The sequence below is a fragment of the Gossypium raimondii genome, chromosome 2 (assembly GCF_025698545.1).
Source record: "Gossypium raimondii isolate GPD5lz chromosome 2, ASM2569854v1, whole genome shotgun sequence".
In the NCBI taxonomy this organism is placed as follows: Eukaryota; Viridiplantae; Streptophyta; class Magnoliopsida; order Malvales; family Malvaceae; genus Gossypium; species Gossypium raimondii.
In genome coordinates, this window is record NC_068566.1 from 142,016 (window position 1) to 164,514 (window position 22,499).

The following is a 22,499-nucleotide window of genomic DNA, read 5'->3' on the forward strand; positions in this document are numbered from 1 at the left end:
GGCTAACGTTAATAATAAAAAAGAAACAAAACTCGTCTTGATTTGTCCGCTTTGAAGAAACTGTAATCAACCGTCCCTCCCCTCACCTGACCTCATCAATCACCTTTCTAGGAAGCTTTTAAAAGTCGGTTATCTCAAAGCAGAATTTGGAGTTACATACACTTTACTTCTGCAATTGGCCTTGGGATTCAAACGCTGTTGTTGGATTAGGAAGAAGCAAGCAGGAGAATCCATGTTTGTTAATGTGAAGAAGCTGCTAGTGGAGAAGGCTTCTATTTCCAAGAAGGTAATAGCTTCCCTCAATCTCTCCTCTCTTTCTTTCTTCACGCACCCAGATGGAAAGAAAGAAAATCACTAGGATTTCTTTGCTTCTCTTCTCTTCATCCTCGGCCTTTTTCTTAATCGTACTTATCACTCAATAATTTATTTTTTCGACATTGTGCTGCCCTCTTCTTTTCTGATAGTATGTGTTTTCAGTTTTCTTTTTAGATTCCATAGTTTTCGATTATCCATTTTTCTTTCTTTTTTCTGAAATAAAAACTATAGTTTAAGCTACTGAGATTTCGATTCTGAGTGTTCTTTTTATAGTTTAAACTAATTGCAAATCAGCTATAGTTACAAGAACTAGATGCATTGCTGTTTTTAGTATATTTTTAGTCATAGTAGAAATTTGAGAAAGTTAAGACTTCGGGTCCCCCCCCCCCCTTTTTTAGTCCATCCTCCCCAATCCCATGTTAAGAGCTTTGATGAAGATTCCTTGCTAAATGTTAGATCCCCATGCCAAATCCACATTTAACGACCATTACAAAAATTGCTCGTAATAATATAAGTATACAACAAAAGAAAGCTTGTCCTAAAACGTTTGGTGCCATGTCTTTAGCTGCTGGGGCTTTGGATGTAGGCTTCTCTCATTTCTATCCGAATGGATACTTAGAGTAACCTGGTAATTAACAAAACTTAGGATACTTATCTTTGATTTGGTGGGTGACAATTAAAGAAATAAGCAGTCAAACCTGTCCATGTGATGGGCGGTGCTGTCTTTATTGCAAGTAAGATCTGATGGGACCTCCATCCCATTCATTTTAATCTCAATTTACTTTGTTTTGTCTGCTAGGGACCCACTCAAAAGCAACTTTATTTATTTATTTACAATAAAATTGGATGAGATTAGTGGCTGATAAAGCTTGGGTCAAGATGACTGTCTTATAACTTCATGTCGTTGCAGAACTACTGAATTATCTGTTCGTTTAACAGTTAGCAAGTGTGACTAGCTTATGACTCTATGACTGTTTCTATTGCAGCCTGGAGTGAATTCTGATGGTTTGAAAGCTAGTGATGTGGACCCACATTTGGTATTTCATTACGGGATCCCATTGGGTTGTTGCATGTTTGCTTATGATTCCATTCAAAAGATACTTGCAATATCTACTACGTGAGCTTCTTTTCCCTCTCTTGAATGGCACCAAAGAATTGCTTGCTTCATAAGTATTACACATTTTCATGAAGTCACTTTTCACTTCATCAAAAGGATAATGCTTGGATATCCTTTCTCATTGAGCAATGCTGATGTATCTGAAATCTGATTGTATGGAAATAACAAGTTTATTTTATTTTAAACAAATTTTCATTTTCAGGGATGGCAGAATTAAACTCTTTGGGAAAGATAACTCTCAAGCTCTACTTGAATCTGATGACACAGTTCCAAGCAAGTTTTTGGAGGTATTTTGTGACATTCAATTGTGGTTCTTCTGATACACATCTAATTATCCTTAATAATACTATATCAGTATTTCGTTTTGCCTTGTAAAACCTATTTTTATTTTAAATCAAGTTATCCGGAGTTACTAATATGAATCATACTTTCTTTTCAGTTCGTCCAGAATCAAGGCATCCTACTAAATGTAAATCTCAAGAACCATATCGAGGCAAGTTACTTGCTGAGTCTAGTCAGCTTAGTTATGACAGTAGTCTACAGTTACTGTCATCAGAATCAGTATTGATTACGTTTGCTTGCTCTATATTTTTCCTATAAATATGTTTTCTTTCCCCTATGGGGATTCATTTTTCTTTGGAAACTGTAATGTAGGTTTGGGACTTGGAAAGGAGGCTCTTGTCTCATGTACATGTCTTTAAAGAAGAAATTACTTCTTTCACAGTTATGCAAGCTGGTCCCTACATGTAAGTCTATCTTAGGTTCTTAGCTCTACTGAAGGTTTTTTCAACTTTAAGATATGCAAATGCAGCGTTTGAATATATCTGATTTTGCAGGTATGTTGGAGATTCTGAAGGCAACATCAAGGTTTTTAAGATTGAACAAGAAGTCTGCCATGTTATGCAAATGAAATACACTATACCTTTCTCAGCTTCTCATGGTAAAGAGTACTACATATCTGCTTAAGATTTGAAGTGTGTTGTTAAGCATAATGGCGGCATAATCTTTTAACAAATAAACTTGACTAGGTTCAAGTGTTACCTTTGAGATGTTCTTGTTTACTCTCTGCAAGGCTTGGATGACAGTGACATCATTATGATGTCCCTGATAACAAAACACTTTGAAAGGAATAAAGCATGCTACTTGATGCACTTGGAATTTACTAATGGGTCCTTTCCTAGCTACCTACTAAGCCAAACTTTGAAGTTAACTATTTATTTGTAAAAGAAAGCTCTGTATCATCAATATCGACCCTCTCTAATTACAGGACTTACTTTTTGATGTCTTAGTTCTGTTGCTATTGAACGTTGTTTGCAGCTATTCTGAAAGTTTACTTTGTGGTATCGTGTCTTACATTAGTGGTTTAATTTAACTTGATTAACCATCTTGTTTAGGAAATCCAACGGAAGTTTTAGCTGATAGGGCTGTTATCTCCATACTTCCTCAGCCAACAGGTGAAAGCAAAAGGTACTTGTACTTTCTGATTCTGTTAATTTTCGTTTATAACTTAAGTTCTTGTGAGATGCCAATTTTCAAGTACCGTTGACTCCTATAGTGAGGATTTCCCGCCTCTAAACGCATTTGTGTTTCTATACTTCATTTCTTTACCTTTTGTTCAAACTTTAATGTGTTATGTTAGCAGTCAGTATTTTCTCACGTGTGGCTCAATTCTATACAGAATTCTTATAATATTTAAAGACGGCTTTATGACTTTGTGGGAAATTAGAGAATGCAAATCTATTTTGGTTACTGGTGGAAGTATGTTCCAATCAGTACATAATGAAGCAAAACATGTGACTTCTGCATGCTGGGTGTGCCCTTTTGGTAGTAAAGTTGCTGTTGGTTACGATAATGGAGAAGTTCTCATATGGAGCGTTCCTACCTCAAAGCAATCTGAAATTGGTATTCAAAATACTCCCATTTGTAAACTCATTCTTGGATTTAAATCAGAAAAAACACCAATAGCATCTTTAAAATGGGCTTATGCTGATGCAAAAGCCACTCGATTGTATGTCATGGGTGCCTCTGATGTAGCCTCCACAAGCCTGCTGCAGGTACTTAGATGTTTTATTATCGTTATCTATGGATGGCAATACACCTTATTCTTTTAATATTTTGCTTGAACTTTTAGCCCAGTTAAGCTATCCAGTCATTTTAACTTGAAAAACCTTAATTCTATTATTGGATGTAATTTTTTACTAGTAAGGTTATGATGAGGCAGGTAGTCTTATTGAACGAGCATACTGAAACTCGCACAATTAAACTTGGGCTTCATTTGTCTGAGCCTTGTTTGGACATGATGATCACTTTAAGTACTACTGAGCAAAGCAAAGTTAAACAAGATCTTCTCCTTCTGATTGGCAAATCAGGAAATATGTATATGTATGATGATTGCTCAATTGAGAAGTATCTTCTGCAATGCCAATCAAGATCTCCACCCTCCCTCCCAAAGGAGGTAATGGTAAAGATGCCATTTGTAGATTCAAGCATCACCATAGCAAAACTCATCACTGACAACCCTTATGCATTAAGTTCGGATGAGGTAAGTTAATTGGAATATTCGTTTTCTGTTCTGCTGCAATTGTCATTTCTCTCTTTTAAAAGCAACTTGTCTAAATTTGGTTGCTGCTATATATGCATTTTCTCGGGTCTTCCAGGATTACATTCTAGTTGTCAAGGATATTCCATCACTTGTTCCCTTGGAGACAAAGTCAAAAGATGGAGGTCATTCAAACCCGTACCAATTTAGTGGATTTGGGAAGATAAAAAATCTGTACATAACTGGACACAGTGATGGAGCCATCAACTTTTGGGATATATCATGCCACTTTCCTATACCAATTCTGTCATTAAAGCAACAGGTCATATTGATTTCTAGTTTCCATGCTGCATTAAGCTTGCAAGCTTCCAGATGGATTGTTTTAATTAAAAATATTGATTTCTAGATTATTGCCAATTGGTTAGGTGGTGCTTTTGCTTGTTTTTATTTTACCTTTTTTCTTAATGCAGAGTGAAGATGATTTTTCTTTAAGTGGTATACCAGTGACCGCACTATATTTTGATGGAAACTCTAGGATTATCATTTCTGGTGACCAGAGTGGAACGGTAAAATCAACTGGGGATAGTTTCATTGAAGTAAATGATTTCTTCTGTTATGTAACTATTTTTTTCTCCTATTATGAGTACTTCAGGTCCGCTTCTTTAAGTTTAAGCCAGAGCCATATACAGCAGAAAACAGTTTCATATCTTTCCAAGGTATAGTTAAGTATACCTTTGGACTGAAAGGTTTTGAAGTTGGGTTTAGCTGTTGTTTTTGGATACATTGGTCATCTTCCTGCTTTTGTTCTTCATCTATATGTGCAACAAACTAATCTTTTCCTTTTTTTTAATTTGATCTTGAAACATAAGTATGAATGAGAAGTAGTTTAGTCATCTATGAGAAATGTCGTTCAGATGTTCTATCAAGTTTTAGATCTCCATTGGTAACTTATTTTCTGCAATCAATATTTCCTAAAAGTGAGCACCATGATATATCTCTTTTTTTCCCTCTGTTTAATCTTTTCTGGTTCAGGAAGCACAAAGAAAAGGAATAATCATATCCAGGGTGTAAAGGTCATTAAGGTTAATGGTTCTGTACTCTCTTTAGCCATATGCCAGAACACAAGACATGTTGCCATTGGAAATGACCATGGAGATGTAAGCTTATTTTCTTTCGATTCTTAGTTGTTTTGAAACTTTTGGACGTTCAGCTGATATTGGATGAAATAACAGTGGCGTGTTAGTGTAATAATTTTAACTCTTATAAACAGGTTTCACTTGTTGACACTGAAGGTCTCAATATCATATTTCAAAGTCATATTGCAAGTGATATCAGTCCTGGCATCATCTCGATGCAGTTTAAAACCTGCAGTCTGCAAAATTTTGAGAAGAATGTTTTGGTGGTTGCAACAAAGGATTCATCAGTTTTGGCCTTCGATAGTGATTCTGGGAACATGCTGAGTGCTAGCATGGTTCAACCCAAGAAACCCTCAAGAGCACTATTTATGCATATATTGGGTATGTGCTACTTTCAGTTTGCTTCCTAAAATAAGTACTAGATAGCATGATCCATTTAGTTCTGTTTTTTTTTTTTTTTTGTCAAACGTCATAGAACTTGGTGAAAAAGTAATTCTTATTTACATTCTGCAGATTGGCAGGATATAGCAGTTAGAGGAGCAAATTTATCGACTGGTAGTCCTATTGAGGAAGGCATACAAAAGCAATCTTTCATACTCGTATGCTCTGAGAAGGCTGCATATGTCTATTCCTTGACTCATACCATTCAGGTAATCAGCACATTATTTTTATACGTACTCGTCATTTTTGCCCAGCCTCACCCTGCCCTTCAAAACAAAATGGGGTATACTTAACACCTTTCTCTTTGACTCAGGGAGTCAAAAAAGTTCACTACAAGAAGAAGTTTCATTCCACTTCTTGCTGCTGGGCATCAACCTTTTATACTGCTTCTGATGTTGGCCTTATGCTCCTTTTCACTAGTGGAAAAGTTGAAATAAGGTGATGGTCATATATTAGTCTGAGTTTTTATGATTCGATTTATGCCAAATAAAATAATGTATTTTTTGCAAATTTATTTCTGGACTTGGTCTCATGCATGTCAACATTGTGCTGTGTAATATAAGATCCTTGCCAGAATTATCCTTGTTCAAGGAAACTTCAATCAGAGGTTTCAGATATTCTGCACCAAAACCAAATTCATTATCTGATAGCTCAATGTGCTCTTCAAATTCTGGAGATGTTGTAATGGTACAACATAACTAATAATTTTATTACTTCATGTTCATATAATTTTAACTTTGAGGATATAGTTTTGTTTTACTCTTTTACTCCCTTTAATAGGTGAATGGTGATCAAGAATTCTTCATTCTCTCAGTTCTGCTCCAGAGGTAAACTTTTAGGTGGTATATGTTCCTTTAAGTAGTCTATGCGATTATATTATCTTTGTAACCATTTTTTTCTGCTATGTACTGACAAAAGGCTATCCCTACACCCTACTTGGAACTTGGAAGGAGAACACTCTTATTCCATAGCTTTCATAGGAAATTTAAACATGCAAATAGAGCCACTGCTATCATATTATTTTCCATTAAAAAAATCATCATTTTCTTCCTGTTATGCTTTCTATTCGTCTAAATGTTTATGAAACTAAAAATGGGGTTCAAAAAGACTCTTAAGCTTCCCCTTTTCTTGTCTTATGTATCTGCATTAGCATTATGACAAGGACTTAATTCAGTATTAATTTGTTTCATAGGAATTTGGACTTTATCAGCCGTGTCTATAGGAAAGATCTAATGCTTACTCAGGAAGTGCCTGCCTCTGGAGCCACAGTTCAGAAGGAAAAGAAAAAGGTAGATTATAGATTGCACTGCTTGGTCTCTGACAACCTTCTGAAACTGAAGATTGTCCCCAAATTGTTACTTATTTGGCATGTCAGGGACTTTTTGGCTCTGTCCTCAAAGACATAACTGGCAGTAAAAAGCATGCACCTGAAATGGAAACAGAAGATACTAAAGAAAGTATTGAAGAGCTTTCTACCATCTTTTCGACTGCTAATTTTCCATGCGAGGTTGAGAATAAAGATAACCAGGCTGTGGATGAGGATGAAATAGACTTAAACATAGGTAACCATGTTGCAGGAATCATGATATATTGCATACTGTATGAGTTGGCTATGCGTATGGTGATTGACAAGTTCTTGCATCAGCTTAATCAATTCTTTTTTCACTTTTTGGTTTCCCATCTTTGAAGATGATATTGATCTTGATGATCCTGGAGAGAAACCCAAAGAACAGAATATCCTAGCAACTCTTAATAAGCATAAACTTAAATTTCAGGCTTTTACAGCAGGTCAGTGTCATTTTATGTTCGTGAATCAACAAACCCCCATCAGTGTATTCGCTTGACGATAAATTATTTCATATTTTTCAGGTAAGCTGAAGCAGATGAAGGTTAAAAATGAGAAACCCATCACCAAAGAAGAGCAGCAGAAAGATGAGAAGTCCAGTGCTGTTGATCAAATCAAGAAAAAATATGGGTTTTCTTTGCAAGGTGTAAGTATTTGCTAAATGCAAACATCCTGAATGTGTTTGATTCGTTAGTTTCCACAACGTGTATAGGTTAGCTTGAGTTTTGATGATGCTATCGTTGTAAAACATAGTCCTCAAGTCACCTTGGATGTAGTACCTGTGTTAAAACAAGATAACCATGATTGTCCTTTTATCCATGGGTGCAGGAATCAAGTGCAGCTAAAATGGCAGAAAGCAAGCTGCAGGAAAATTTGAGAAAGTTGCAGGTACTGTTTTTGTGTAATGATGAAGTTTTTGAGGAGCATGATTGATTGATATTAGTGTTTTATTCATGACATCAAATGGATGAAAAATGTAATGAAATGTTGTAACATGGGTTGGGCAGGGAATCAGCTTGAAGACTACAGAGATGCAAGATAATGCTAAATCATTCTCTTCCATGGCAAGAGAACTGCTGCGCACTAAAGAACAAGAAGACAAATGATATCTCCTATATAGCATATAATATTGTTTTGGATTAAAAAGGTTTGATTTTTTACATATATGTCCATGTTTGTATAGCAGTGAAAATCAAGAGTACTTGACTGAAGTGAAATATTATCTTTTCTTTTCTTTTCTTTTCTTTTTTAGGGTATTCATTTTGTTCATAGGATACACTTTAAGACTTCAAAGGAATGTATTTGTGCACCTTTTCCTTTCCTTATTATTATTTTTTAATTTTTCATGAAATTAATTTTTTAATGCCATCATCTATCTTGTAGCTACATTAAATTTCGACTAAATTTGAAATCGAGTTAAGTTTGACTTTTAAATTAGTGCCAAAGTTTTCTTGAGTTATTTTTCAATTCACAACATTTAAATTTATTATCTTATTTTAAGATAATCAAATTAGTTACCATTGGACCCTTTAAGAAATTAAAAAATCATTTTTAATTTGTGTATCTTATAATTAACCTTATTAATAGTAGAAAAATTTTAGAGGAAGTTTGGTTAGATTTGATAGTTTTTGGTATTTATTCAACCAGATCATTAAGTTGAATTGTTTTTCTTCAAGTTTTGGCTTTTTAATTTATTTTGATAAAATAAATTTTGTTTTCATAATTATTGCTAATAAAATAAGTTTTCATAAATATATTATATATAAAAATAAATTTTCTATAAGAAAATTTAAATTATTTTTACTTTAAATATAATTTTTTCATCATAAAAATTAAAATAAATTATTAAATAAATAAATAAAAACTCAATAATCGGGACAGGCCTGGCCTTGCCTAAGCCGAATCCGAATGGAGGATGTAGGCTGAAGCCACTTAAAGAAAGAAACCCATGTTGGATGGATTAGGCCATAACAAACCATCAACTTTACTTTCAAAAAGAAGAATACCAACCTATCAACTTTGAATCCCGCCATCTCTAAGGTGTGTGTCCTCTCCGGCGCTCTTTTTTATTTTCTTTTTTCACCGTCAGACATCTTTTTTGGTTGACTTACCGGTGATTTTGATGGGGCATGAGAATGAAGACCTATTGATATTGATTTTTTGAATGAAAATGATATCACAATTTTAGCTTGAAAAGAAAAAAAGCCTAAATTTTCACATGAGTTGTTTTTAGTTTCATTAATTTCCATTGTTCATTGATTCCCTTTTCCTGTATAAATGGTCTTCCATCGCTTATTTCCATTTTCTTGACTGTTCCTAATTCTATACCCATGGTTTTTCTTAGATGGAACTGATGTATGGTTTTATTATTTAGGTGTTCAAAATCTCCTTGGAACTAAAAATTTGGGGATTTAATATTGGTTTGTAACAACTCATGAACATGAAAGATCCATGAAAGCCAGAAAGTAAAAAAAGAAAAAAAATCTTTTAAAATTAAGTTTATGTAGGGAGTTAAAGTAAGATTCATCTACCTTGAGTTGCCTTTTGAAACAAAGCTGACAAAGTTTATTGTTAGTAAATCACATGCTTTTGTAAAGAGGAAGAATAAATGCTTAGTTCTGCAACTGAACAAATATTTGCAGCTAGACTTGGATAATGGGAGAAGGAGAAATCCTAGAAGAAAGATGATTCCAGGCAGCTCCTCTCATTTTATTCCTTGTCATCATCTTCCAATTTGCCACCAAATGGCTACATTTAAAGAAGGTGCCTAAGTCCCCTCGAAGATTTGTAGATTATGTTGCAGATTTTCAAATTGTTGATTAAATTTTCATTTTACATGGTTAGGGAGCATCCAAGACTGACAATGAAATCCAACTTTGTGGAGAGATTAAGCAGCTTTTAAAAGATGCTGCTTCCTTTTCGCAGTAAGTGATTTAACATTGAATTTTATTTATTCAGCTTAGCAGTCACAATTGCATGATGAACAAATCTATTCAAATTCATAGGCCGTCTACATTTGCACGATCAGCCAAACTTAAAGAGGATGGCAGCTGAATGAACTTGCAAATTGTTTTGCATAGCCATTGGTAAATGACTTATTGATTTTCTCTTCGTATTAGCTAATATGAATTTGATTCTTTGAACAATCTTTTTGTGGTGTTTTGGGTTTCATCCAAGTTTTGTGCCAATCAAAGGATACATTGTTGATACAGAGATTTGATTAGGATTTAGGCTATGGAACAAAGCTTATGTTCTAGTTTTGTGGACTATCAGGTTGTTTTAGGTGTATTAGGGGAAACCTACTCTCTGTTTATTGGTAAGTTTAACAAGCAAGGACAAATTTAATCCTGAGTATTGAATGAGGTCGGTTTCATTTGCTGTACAGTGTGTGTATATATATATTAAGGTCAGAGCGTAACTGTTTTCAATTACTTGAACTTTTATTAGATATTGTTTCTTGTTTGTTTATGGTTCATATATTTGTTATTTTCTCTTTCAAGAAAGAGAGCATCATTTTATAAACACCAAAACCTTGTTTGCTATACTCTAGTTATTTTGCCCCCCCCCCCCCCCTCAAGTTGTTTCTATATCACCTGTACTGACAGAAGAAACACTTGGATGTCCAGATCAGGCAGATCGCAGCCAAGAGTTGAAGCTGTCCTATATTTGTATCTGAAAGTTTTGTTCATCTTGAAGGTGGTTCTGTATTTAATGGAACTGTCTAGAAATTGTGTATGCTTGTTTGCTTAATTAGTGTCCTTAGAGTTTTGTTGTCTGCTTGTGTAGGTCATAACTAATGTTGTGCTAATCTTCTGGTTTTGGAGGTCTACTGTTGCTTCCATATCTCAACAACTTGTGCAACCAATTGGTAATGAACTACAATAATTGTGGCAAATTCTTGTGTTATGTTTTACCTCTTTTTCCTCTCACTGATTAATAACAATTTGTCTAAGCATGCATGGGTCATTCCATCATATACCTATCAAGTTTGGTAGGGCTGTAGACATGCTTCTTAGTGACGTACTCCAGAAATTAAAGTTTTCCCTTGAGGTCTGAAATGCATCAAATTAAATAAGAACATCAAGAGTTGACAAGAAGCAATTGGATTGGAGGATAACACAAAATTTGAGAAAACCAGTTGTGTATTAACTGAATATGACAAACAACCTTTTTGCAGGTAAGGTCTATCCTGGAAGACACGGGATTCTTTAAACAACAATGTCCTGGTAAAAAATATCTTGAACTCTAATAATAATTTTAATTTCGATCTCATGTGATAGAATCAGGAATTGAATTCTCCCTCTGGGTTTTGTTTTTCTTATCGCGGTTGTTTATAATGGGGCCTATCTCCAGGGTCAAATTTGCCCATTCCTTGTATGGGATAAATGGATACAATAATGGAAGGATAGATTTTGATGAGTTTTGATTGGTTTTCTGATTAAACCTCCAAAATTGCAGGTTGGAATCATATCCTGGTTGATATTGTGTACCAAGGTTAGCAAGTTTGTTTGTCGACTGGTCTAGAAGAACCAAGGACTTATCTAGCAAAATAGTTTTGTATGCGCTGCCTCTTCAGTTCAGGAACTTTGGAATAACATGTATTGTAGAATTCATTCATTTTATTTGTCAAGAGACAAAAGTGAGAAAAATTTGATGTGTTCTTTTTCTTTTTTTTTACTTTGCTTGATTATTCTTTTTCCTTTGGATACCAATTTGGCAGTTATTTTAGTAGATTAACCTGCCCCTCCTCCTTGGAGAACCGTGAGAATGATGGTGGGTGAATGCAATTGTTCTGTCTACTTAGTGGAGCATATCCATCAAACAATCATGGATTGTTTTTCCAACATTGTGCTTAAGTGATTGGAGGATGCTGTTGTGATATCTAGTAATCATCTATTTGTACTTGTAGTGATGAAGAACAAGGCAAAAGACCCAAGGGGGCATGCAATTCCAAAATATGGACACATGGTAGGGAAGCTAAGAATTTTTGTGTAGGATATGGTATTTACAATAGCATACTTTTTATTTACTTGATAGAGAGGATGCATTTGTTAAGACAAAATTGACTGTATGACTGACACAAGTGTTTATTGTTAGTTTGAGCCTTTAAGGATTATTATTATTATTATTATTATTATTTTCTTTTGGTCTAAAGGAAAAAGAATGAAAAAGAAAAGAAGGAAGGTTGTTAAAGGTTACTTAAAAGCGGGGCCCAATTCTAACTACCAATGCCACTTCTCAGACATGCGGCCAAGGTAAATTAAATACCTTCGTTGATTTAAAGTGGCGAAAGCAGAGATTGGTTGGTCATTACTGCCCCCTCGTCCTAGCCTTCTCCATTTCTCCAACACAAGAAACAGTTGGGTCATCTCATCTCTTGCCCAAATTTTGGCTTTTATTGGCCTGGGGGGGGGGGGGAGGGGAAGTGTGTTGTTAATGGCGTTATGGTAATTTTACACAACATATAACATCATCAAAACTCTAAAGCATATGCACCATGTATTTACTATTCAGATGCTTTTACATTATTATTATTATTATTATTATTATTATTATTATTACTATACAGTCCAACAAATAATAATAAAATAGAACGTAAAACCATGGTCCGAGACTGACTGGGAGACTCATGCAAACTTGTCCATCTTGACCGTAGACCTTCGGTTCTGTCTGCCTGCCTGCCTGTCCTTTTCTATTTCTTCTACTTCATCCCACATTTGATTCATGTTCTCTTCTTCTTCTTCTTCATGGACTTGTCTCAGGGCCCTTGCCTGACAACTCTCGTAGTCTTTGAAAATACCATCAACAAAGGTAATTAATCCCATACCCTCATCAAACCAAACCAATGCTGCTTTATGATTAAAGAATTGGTTTTTTGTTAGACTTTCTTTTCTGTGCTTGGTTAAAGCCTCTCTTGGATTCTTTTGGTGTTGTTTGCAGAGTTGATCAGAAGCTTGCATGTATACCGATTGGAGAATGGAGAGGAAAATGAGGTTGAGAGAGAGTTTGTGTTCAGAAAAGATGGCCCCTACGAGGAAACTGCAGCAGCCCCTCTTCTTCTATTGCAGGGGGTACCAGCCCACGAGCTTTTCGAAGGCAGAGTTATCGGTTTGTGGCTCTGCTCTTTTGCTTTTCATGCCCACCGTCTTCCTCGTTTCTTCTTCATTCCCTCTTTACTCTCCATTTCCAGGTACGCCGTTTCCACGTTTTCTCTTTTCAGCTACTCATTTGCTAGACTGATTGGTTCTATGAATTGGGATCAATTTTATTTCTATGCCTGGATGATTGATTCGTCTATCACAGGTGCATGCAAAGTCCGGTTTTTTATTTGAGCATTTCAGTGCAAGACAAAGCTGTTTAATTATTTGGAATTTTAGAAGAGAAATGTTGATTAAACATCAGAATAAAAAATCAGAAGAACCAGATTTCGTGCTCGGATGCACATTTTATGCATCCACATTGCATTTATTGTCACATCATTTTTGAGCCATCTCATCAACTATCATGTTTCACTTTGATTGAGAAAATGTCTCTTGAAACCATTGTTCTGCAATAGTTGAGGCATCTTAGCAGAGGATTTGCCAATTAGAAGTGTCTTTAATGGATTGCAATGTTGTATTTGGTTATTTTCGTTTTCCTTGCTCTGCTAGGGGCATTGTTTTGTCATCTTGATGTCTAACCATATTAAGAATTAGATAGAGATATTCTTTTTCTTCCTTTGCTTACAAACTTTTAATGGAGCCATTTTGTTCTGAGTGTCATTTATGTGAATTTATCAAGAGACTTCTGCCTACCGAAACCAGGTAGGCAAAATCAAGGTAAACCCTTCATTACCAATAGCATATTGTCCATATGTCATACTTTGATTTTTCTGCCCCTCTGGGGACATCCGATAAAATTGGATCGATACTTTGATTTTTCTTAGTTGGACTTTTTCTCACCTGGGTTTTCACTGTTAAAGACTTTTAATGTGAGAACAAGGTCCAGTCTACACTCCAATCCCACCCATGCTTGAGTAGGAAGTGCAAATGTCTTTAACTTCTTCCATTTTTTTTCCATGTCTTTTCGAGCAAGTTTTGACATTCCTTGATTGACTTCTATTTTGCTTTAATGATGCTTTAATGACTTTAGTCATCATGCAGAAACCCGAAGCTGAAGTCTATCCCGACACTTGCAAATGATCTTCAATTGATTTTCCAGAGGGGATGTGGCACCGAAGATAGAGGACCATCTAGGGAGTTATCTAAGGAAACTTGTACCAGGGATGGAGATAATCATTACCACTTGAAAAGAAGTCTTCTTGTACTTGATCAGGATCTTAATTGCCTCCCTAATTCAGGCGCTAATTCTGAGTTATTGAAATCTCGACAAACCGAACAAAATGCAACAGGTTCTTTTAGAGCTTCCTTTTTTTGGTAAATGCACATGAATAAGAAGTCGTATATTCTGTGAACAAGGATTTAGTTTGTGTTCGTAATCTTCATAATTGCATATACCAAATTTCTCTGGACTCTGAATTGGATTAATGTTGACCTACAAACACGCAGTTTATTGTTAATATGTACGAACATGTGTGGAAAAAAGGTTTTTCATTTATATGTCCCTAAAAAATGTGAAAAGGTATTCCATATGCCTTTATTTTCCCATGACTTGTCATTCTCAGATTCATTAGTTGAAGACTAGCAGCTATTCACATTGATGAATAATGGCTGATATATTTGTTCTGCATTTTACTAGCAGATTAGCTCTTTTTGTGTGCATTCCTTTCTAAGATCTGAATTTGTCTGCTATTTATGAAGCATAATGTCTTCAAAATTGAGGGAAAACTGCAGGTGTTGCAGTGAAAAAGAAAAAAAGAGCTGACTCTAAGGATGTAGCCAGAATTGCTCTTGAAGATCTTGCAAAATACTTCGATCTTCCTATAGTGGAAGCTTCTAGAAATTTGAACGTTGGTCTCACTGTCCTGAAAAGGAAATGCAGAGAATTTGGTATTCCTCGCTGGCCTCACAGGAAGATCAAGTCCCTTGATGGTCTAATTCGTGATCTCCAGGTCCTTTCTCTTTCCCTTTTGCTGTCATTTTGCCACAAAAATATATATATTTATCGAGGGAAGGGGGTTTGATACTACTGTATACCATCCTGATGGTTGAATTCAGCTCTTATCTGGCTGCGATTTTCTTTGAAAGAAAACGACTGAAGACACAAATTATGCAGGAAGAGGCCGAGCAGCGGCAGCAAGACGAGGCTGCAGCCTATGCTGTAGCAAAGAGGCGAATGATGTTGGAGACAGAGAAAGAAAGTATAGAGAAGGAACCTTTCATTGAATTAAAGAGCGAGACGAAGCGGTTTAGGCAGGACATTTTCAAGCGAAGACATAAAGCTAGAGCTCTTAAAAATTAGCACCTATCAGTTTTTAGTGGTCAACTTTCTGAACTAGATGATTGATATATTTCTTACTTCACCAAGTCCTACTTAAGGACTATAGTGAGATAAACACTTCCTTATGTGAACTTTTTGCCTGGCCAATATAGTCACTAGTCACTATGCTCTAGGACTATAAGCAAATGCATTGTAAAGTTCTCGTTACAGGCTTCATATATGTATGGGTCCTTTAAGTGGTGCTTATTTAAAACTTGTAAATGATCTTTTTCACTATCATTTTAAAATAATTTTCACATTTAATATATTACTAGGCATTGATTAACATTTTCAGTTATGTATCGAATATTGAGTCTTAGGTAGTGTTCACTTTACCTTCATGATGCTTAATTGTTCCTTGAGTAATCATCTTTGGAGGTAAAAATACTATGGAAGCCTCTATGTTAGAAGTCAAATTGTTTTTTCCCTATACTAAAAAATGGGTAATTTAGGCTTGTATGTAAGATCAAAGAGTAAATTGGTACTTTCTGGTAAAACTTTTATTCATATGTACTATTAAAAACTAGTGTAATTGACGGAATAAAAAAAACACGTGCTGAGCCACATATACCTTAAGTTGGCATATAAGAATAAATTTTTAACAGTAGAATTTGATGAAATTTTTAATAGAAACACTTATTTTCTCTTTGATTTAACATATAAAGACTAATTTATTCATTATTTAAATAAAAAAATATAAAATCCAACTTTTAATATAGTATGCAAGTTTCAGTGTAGTTTTACCCATACTCGGACAATGTAGCTTGAAAGAACAGTTAGCTTAGATGTTATTATACGTATAAAGTACACACGTCTAGATATGAAGCGTCTGCTAGAACCGAGGTTGAAATTTCATAGCTTTTTGTTCCCTCGGTGGATTTCAGTTTCATAGGTCCCATTTTCATCTTTTTATTTTTTAAAGTCCCTCTCTCTGATATGCTTTTATGTTTTTCACTTTTGGAAACCATCACATGAGGCAGCGTAGGAATTTAATAAAAAAAAAGGGTCATCCAATGACACAATGGTCATCAAAACCGAGTAGGAGTAGGAGTGTTTATTATGTTATTAATGGGTTTCATTTTTTTATAAGTGCTGCTCTATGCGTTTCCACTTATTTTTGACCACACACTATCCTACTACGTGCACTCGTTATTCCATTCCCATTCTGAATTCAACCAACCAATTATTCATGTTCATATAACCACTACCTTCTACGTTAACCATAAATAAACAAAAATTAACTTATTCATGAATAATGATGTTTTTCATTATCATCATCTTTTCATTCAGAAAGTTGACGTGACCTATATATTACAATCAAAGAAATAACGGCAGGCCAGAGGGTGCTGCCATTGCAATATTCAAGTGGTAAATTACAGGGTTACTCAATTTAAAAAATAACTATTCAAACAATTTTATTTAAATCACTAAATTATTTAAAAAAATTTATTTAAGACACTAAATTATTAATTTTTTTTAAAGTTCAACTAACATGTTCTAAGCGATGATTCGGTAATTAATATAGTGAATCGGTGCACATCAACAAGTGGAATAACATCTAGCAGAAGACCATATAGCAGCAGTATAAATAGCTCAATGAATTAACCAAAAACTTTCAAATGACTCAATGACCATTTTATAATTTTTTAAAGTTAAATGACTAAAATGTAAATTTATTAATAGTTTACTGAACTTTATTACCCATATTAATTAATTAATCTATTGCTACGTCATGGTTAGTTATCACGCGCCTATATTCAGCTTCCATGGTTGGTGAAGCTATAGTATTTTAGTAAACGACAATATTAAGAGCAGAACAGTAGCAAAAATATTATTATATAAGTCACGTTTTTTTCCTATCCATTATTTTTATATTCAAACAAGCAAGAAAATTTAATTCTTTTTTTGCCGAGGAAACTGGAAAGTTGATTCCTTGCAACAGCCAGGAAAGCAGGGGGGCCATTCTAAAAGCATAGAACAAAACACACACACACACACACACAAGAAAAAAAGCTGGAAAACCCCACCTTTTTCCACTATCTTTGATTTATTATATAAATATCCAAATGCGTTTTTATCTACAACTTTAACAGTTCTAAATTGCATTGCAAAGGATGCTGTTTTTGTTCCCCATACAAGGCTTTTGATAAGAGAGATTTAGCAGAATTTGTTGTATATATCAATATGGGTAATTGCTGGGGATCTGGTTCTTCTGATACAGATGCTACTACTCATGTTTACAGCTCCACCAATCTTCCTACTACCCCAGGTTAATTACTTGTTTTTACCTTAACTGTGTGGTGTTGTGTTTATGCTAGTTTTCTTTTAGTCAACGGGCTTGTTTCTCTGCAACAGGTACATCAAATAACTGCAGCAACAACATGGAATCTTCAGCAACCAGTAGTATTAGCAACAGCAGGAGTCAATTCTCTGTATCAGTAAGTGAAATAGTGGAGGAGGAAGTACCAGATGGGCAAATCCTGGAAACATCAAACTTGAAAGTCTTCACTTTTGCAGAGCTAAAGGCTGCAACTAAGAGCTTCAATACACTGTTGGGCGAAGGGGGATTTGGTAAGGTTTACAAAGGTTGGTTGGATGAGAGAACTTTAACACCTTCCAAGGTTGGCTTTGGAATGATTGTTGCCATTAAGAAGTTGAAGCAAGAAAGTGTTCAAGGCTTTGAAGAGTGGCAGGTAGATGCATAAATTTCTCATGTTAATGTTTATCTTCAATTTCATCTCTATCTTGTCCTTCAAGAAACGAATACCGGAATAACAAAAGACCTTAACAATTTACCGGTCGGCCGGCCGGTAGATTCATGGGAAAAAAAGAAGAAAAAGCAAGATGCTTTTAGCTTTGTCAAATTAAACCTTTATTTCTTAACCCCACCAAAGAAATTTTCTAACTACATGATGGCAATGCGGGTTCCACGTCTCATGTCTGACCTATTTTCTCATAGAACCATTGACTATAATCTGCAGCTCTAATGACTTATTATGTTTCTGTATGATGACCGTCACTTTCTTCTAGCTGTATTTTTTGGCAATTCCTTGAGTTTAACAGCTTTGAATAGTCATATGCATTCAAGACTCCGTCTATCAGTGCCAGCAATTAGTATGGCCTTTTTGTTTTTTCCGCATTTAATTCGTCATTTTTTTGCAGTCAGAGGTGAACTTTCTAGGAAGGTTATCTCACCCCAATTTGGTTAAGCTGTTGGGATATTGTTGGGAAGATAAAGAGCTGCTCCTTGTGTACGAGTTCATGCAGAAAGGAAGCTTGGAAAATCATCTATTTAGAAGTAAGCTTAAGACTTTCGAATATAAACAAGAAAAAAAAGTTCATCTCCATGGATAATTCATGTTTGATTTGCTTGATTATTTGTTTATGCAGGAAATCCATCAGTTGAACCTTTATCTTGGGAAACCAGGCTTAAAATCATCAACGGAGCTGCTCGAGGTCTAGCTTTTCTACACTTTTCTGAGAAGGTCATTTTTAGAGATTTCAAGGCCTCTAATATATTGCTTGATGGGGTTAGTCCTTATTTGCCTCATTATGCTCCACTAGATTTCAATGGATATATAGCATTTGAAGTAGACTGATAGAGCTAAAATTCAGTGACCATTCAATAGAACAATTGAATATTTGCCTGTCTTGCTATATTTGTAATAAAGGAATCCATCATGTTACTTTTCAATCATAAAGTAATATTCCCATTCCGAGAGCAACACATAATGGTTTTGATTCTACAGCACTACAATGCAAAAATATCAGATTTTGGCTTGGCTAAATTGGGGCCTTCTGGTGGAGACTCGCATGTAACTACCAGGGTTATGGGAACATATGGTTATGCTGCACCTGAATACATTGCAACAGGTAATATGATGATATGCCATTCCATTCTTGATATATTGTTCGACAACTGCTAAACATGAGGCTACTCATTCAAGTAGCATTTCACATGTGCGCAACAATACTTACTTTTGCAGTTGCTAATGTTAACGTTCCGATTATGCCAACAGGACATTTATATGTGAAGAGCGATGTGTATGGATTCGGTGTGTTGTTGCTTGAGATAATGACAGGCTTGAGAGCATTGGATACAAAACGACCAGATGGACAGCAAAATTTGGTGGATTGGCTTAAACCAACACTATCCCATAAAAGGAAGTTCAAAACCTTTATGGATGCACGGATTGAGGGCCAGTATTCATCCAAGGCAGCAACACAAACAGCCGAGCTCACTCTGAAATGTCTAGAGCATGATCCTAAAAATCGTCCATCGATGAAACAAGTTGTGGAAGCATTAGAACGGATCGAATCACTAAACAAGGAAAGACCAAAGGAGTCCTCTAAATCCGGTTCCATTCATTCCTCAACTACGCCTAGGCATAGACAACAATCTAGTAGTCAGCGTCCACAGTTTCATTCAAGGCAACATGGCACTTGAGCAGCAGTTCCTCCAACAGTACTAAAACTTGGGCTCAGGATCCTGCATTGTATTATGGGTATTTGTGGTTTGCATAACTGTGTTTTCACCTGTTTTTTTTTTTAATTAAAATGATGGGATTATCATGATTATTCTTTTAGAGATTTCTCCATGTATTATAATTTAACAAATTTTGTAACAGAAGTCTTCGTAGTTCATACATATGTTTTGTTTTGTTTTGTTTTGTTTTGTTATGGTGACTACAATATATTTGTAAATGGAGAAGATTGTTGAATGTCTTAAATTTGCTGCAATTAATGTTTTGATCTGGTTTGTTAATTGTAGGCTAAACCAAAGGTAAAAGAGATGTAGATGAGATCTTGATAAACAGTATTCATTTTTTTTTTTGGTTCCAAACAAGCCTTTCATGATCTTACTATTATATATGTATATATATATAAAAGAGAATTTGACAAGCTTCTTGAATCAAGTATAAATAGCTAGCAAACATTTATGTTGATGTTTATGTTTATCAGTTAATGTATGCCTAACATTCTTAATTTCTTTTTAATTATCAGCTTTCAAAGTAATGGTTTTTTATTTGTTGTAAAGAAGAAAAAGATAGTTTTTTTAACATGAACCGTATATTTAATTTGATAAAGAAGCCCACATCCATAAGTGCCCAATTACCGAACAACAATTTTGGAAAACAAAATTTCCATTTTTGTTCTTAGTTCCTTTCAATCAGTTCCTGCTACAGCTGTCGTGTCGCTGAAAATAAATGCAAGTTGGTTCTAATTACCAATAACCATCCATTCAAAATCCAAATTCGTCCACTTCAGTTCACAAATTTCAATCTTGATTTGTTTTTTTTATTCAATTTAGTTCTACTTTGTATACTCTATAGGCTTTTTCAGTTAAATTAATTGATGTATTTTCCACGTTCGTCTCTTGTCCTTTCTACCACCATTTCTAATCTAATTTCTCTGCTTTTTTTTTTTTTTTGGTATTTTCCTTTTTTCTAATATAATTCTCTGGTTCTTGATTTCTCATTTTTCTTTTCATTCATCCAAAGTCATTTTTTTGTAATTTTTTATGGGTTCCTCAATGCTTAATTTTTGTTCAGACACCTAAAAAAATTGTTTGTTTCTTTTAAGGTTGATTTGGGTGGAGACATATTGGTCTCATTAGAGTCTAAATTAAAAAAAAAAAAAATTGGATACTGTTTTCAATAATCGAGATTTATTTATGTGCTGTATAGGTGTTTGTAAGAATACTGAAACTGACCCTTTTTTTTTTGCTGAATTTCAACTGAAATTTGCTTATTTATAGAGTAACAATAATATAATTTTCTCTACTGAAGCAGGTCAATAATGGTGACATCTGTTCCAAATAAAGTGGGAAACTATAGTAGCACTGGCAATGGTGTGCATAAGCCCTTTTTTGACGACATAACTAATTTTTTGAGGAGATTTTTATTTCGTGTCCTGTCTGTTGGTCCTATCCCCACTCACCTTGCTTTCATCATGGATGGAAACCGAAGGTATGCAAAGAAGCAGAATCTGAAAGAAGGAGAAGGCCACAAAGCTGGCTATCTGGCTTTAATGTCTCTGCTTCGTTACTGCTATGAATTAGGAATCAAGTATGTTACTATATACGCTTTCAGCATTGAGAATTTTAAGAGGCGACCCGATGAGGTTCAAAGCTTGATGGACCTGATGCTAGAGAAGATGGAGGCTTTGCTTATGGAAGAAAGCATTGTGAATCAGTATGGTATCAGGGTGTGTTTCATTGGTAATTTGAGACTCTTGAGTGAGCCTGTCAGGGCTGCAGCGGAAAAGGTAATGAAGGTCACATCTAACAACAGTAAGGCTATGCTTTTAGTCTGCGTGGCCTATACTGCATCCAATGAAATCGTGCATGCTGTGGAAGGATCCTGTAAAGAAAAAGAAAAGGAGTTTCGACTGTGCAACTTGAACAATAACGTGATGGATGATGTTAAAGAGGGTGAGAAGGTTAATGGTATGGTTGTGCATGATATTCAAGACTTTTACGAGGATACATCAGTCGAATCTCAAGGATTAAAGCAGGGTAAAGGTTGCAATGGGACACCATATCATGCCTGTGAATCTTTTGAGTCTAACTGGGATCAAGTTCTAACTTCCAAGGCAAGTAAAAGTGGTGAAGTTTCTGAAGGTTTTCGAAATTTGAGACAGGAGGTTCCTCTGATAAAACTGGTAGATATTGAGAAACACATGTATATGGCAGTTGCACCTGATCCCGACATGCTAATTCGAAGCTCTGGTGAGAGCCGCTTAAGCAATTTTCTACTTTGGCAAACTAGTAACTGCCAATTGTATTCTCCTGCAGCATTGTGGCCTGAGATAGGTTTGTCACAACTGGTGTGGGCGATATTAAAATTCCAACAATCCCATTCCTATCTGGAGAAAAAGATGAAGCAGTTATAGCACTTATCATGCAAAGGCAAATTTGTATTTGCTAGTATAATTTATTGTCATATTGCCTTGCCCTTAACATTCAAGGCAGAAGAAGAAACCGAATTCGCCAACCTTAATACACAAGGCAGTCCACTTTTAGTTGCAGAAAAATTTGGTTTAAGACTGCCCATTTTCTTATATTTGTTGACTTGAGAGTCTTGTAGCGTAATGTGATTCTCTTGGTTCTCAAATTCTACATATGAATTGAAAATGAATGTGTTCTATCATGCTCCAACTTATGTTGCATTATTGGTCTATTGCTTG

At 35.1% G+C, this 22,499-nt stretch overlaps 4 protein-coding genes and 1 long non-coding RNA gene across 5 annotated transcripts; all 5 read left to right on the top strand.

Annotated features, from left to right (window-relative positions):
- Positions 1-3: 3 nt before the first annotated feature.
- Positions 4-8,218, top strand: LOC105787396 (uncharacterized). The gene is made up of 24 exons (XM_052624025.1): positions 4-286; positions 1,302-1,432; positions 1,635-1,719; positions 1,872-1,925; positions 2,087-2,178; positions 2,269-2,372; positions 2,827-2,899; positions 3,111-3,486; positions 3,654-3,974; positions 4,090-4,293; positions 4,442-4,537; positions 4,624-4,687; positions 5,004-5,128; positions 5,242-5,488; positions 5,621-5,757; positions 5,862-5,986; positions 6,112-6,235; positions 6,329-6,375; positions 6,741-6,837; positions 6,924-7,110; positions 7,238-7,336; positions 7,418-7,539; positions 7,722-7,781; positions 7,901-8,218. The coding sequence occupies exons 1-24, from the start codon at positions 233-235 to the stop codon at positions 7,997-7,999; spliced, it is 3,123 nt and encodes a 1,040-aa protein (XP_052479985.1). The 5' UTR covers positions 4-232; the 3' UTR covers positions 8,000-8,218.
- A 572-nt stretch (positions 8,219-8,790) lies between these two features.
- LOC128034894 (uncharacterized) lies at positions 8,791-11,542 on the top strand. The gene is made up of 8 exons (XR_008191051.1): positions 8,791-8,933; positions 9,536-9,656; positions 9,738-9,817; positions 9,899-9,979; positions 10,520-10,589; positions 10,680-10,761; positions 11,071-11,119; positions 11,352-11,542. It is a non-coding gene; the product is annotated as an uncharacterized LOC128034894 (long non-coding RNA).
- Positions 11,543-12,321: 779 nt separating this feature from the next.
- LOC105787397 (protein RKD5) lies at positions 12,322-15,597 on the top strand. The gene is given in 6 exon segments (XM_012613765.2): positions 12,322-12,654; positions 12,657-12,704; positions 12,834-13,083; positions 14,036-14,283; positions 14,726-14,943; positions 15,108-15,597. Coding segments are annotated over 6 exon segments (987 nt in total). The 5' UTR covers positions 12,322-12,617; the 3' UTR covers positions 15,294-15,597.
- Positions 15,598-17,205: 1,608 nt separating this feature from the next.
- LOC105787402 (probable serine/threonine-protein kinase PIX13) lies at positions 17,206-20,041 on the top strand. Its single transcript, XM_012613775.2, has 6 exons — positions 17,206-17,580; positions 17,667-18,004; positions 18,474-18,609; positions 18,702-18,841; positions 19,061-19,184; positions 19,331-20,041. The coding sequence occupies exons 1-6, from the start codon at positions 17,496-17,498 to the stop codon at positions 19,756-19,758; spliced, it is 1,251 nt and encodes a 416-aa protein (XP_012469229.1). The 5' UTR covers positions 17,206-17,495; the 3' UTR covers positions 19,759-20,041.
- Positions 20,042-20,251: 210 nt separating this feature from the next.
- LOC105787403 (dehydrodolichyl diphosphate synthase CPT3-like) lies at positions 20,252-22,462 on the top strand. Its single transcript, XM_012613778.2, has 2 exons — positions 20,252-21,004; positions 21,104-22,462. The coding sequence occupies exon 2, from the start codon at positions 21,111-21,113 to the stop codon at positions 22,203-22,205; it is 1,095 nt and encodes a 364-aa protein (XP_012469232.1). The 5' UTR covers positions 20,252-21,004; positions 21,104-21,110; the 3' UTR covers positions 22,206-22,462.
- Positions 22,463-22,499: the final 37 nt, after the last annotated feature.

Bases quoted from the DNA above. Each gene is read 5' to 3' on its own strand.
- LOC105787402 (XM_012613775.2), top strand. From the start codon at position 17,496: ATGGGTAATTGCTGGGGATCTGGTTCTTCTGATACAGATGCTACTACT. The intron at 17,581-17,666 runs GTTAATTACTTG...TCTCTGCAACAG, and splicing joins CAATCTTCCTACTACCCCAG to GTACATCAAATAACTGCAGC. The intron at 18,610-18,701 runs GTAAGCTTAAGA...TTGTTTATGCAG, and splicing joins GGAAAATCATCTATTTAGAA to GAAATCCATCAGTTGAACCT.
- LOC105787403 (XM_012613778.2), top strand. From the start codon at position 21,111: ATGGTGACATCTGTTCCAAATAAAGTGGGAAACTATAGTAGCACTGGC.
- LOC105787396 (XM_052624025.1), top strand. From the start codon at position 233: ATGTTTGTTAATGTGAAGAAGCTGCTAGTGGAGAAGGCTTCTATTTCC. The intron at 4,538-4,623 runs GTAAAATCAACT...TGAGTACTTCAG, and splicing joins CTGGTGACCAGAGTGGAACG to GTCCGCTTCTTTAAGTTTAA. The intron at 6,376-6,740 runs GTAAACTTTTAG...TTTGTTTCATAG, and splicing joins CTCTCAGTTCTGCTCCAGAG to GAATTTGGACTTTATCAGCC.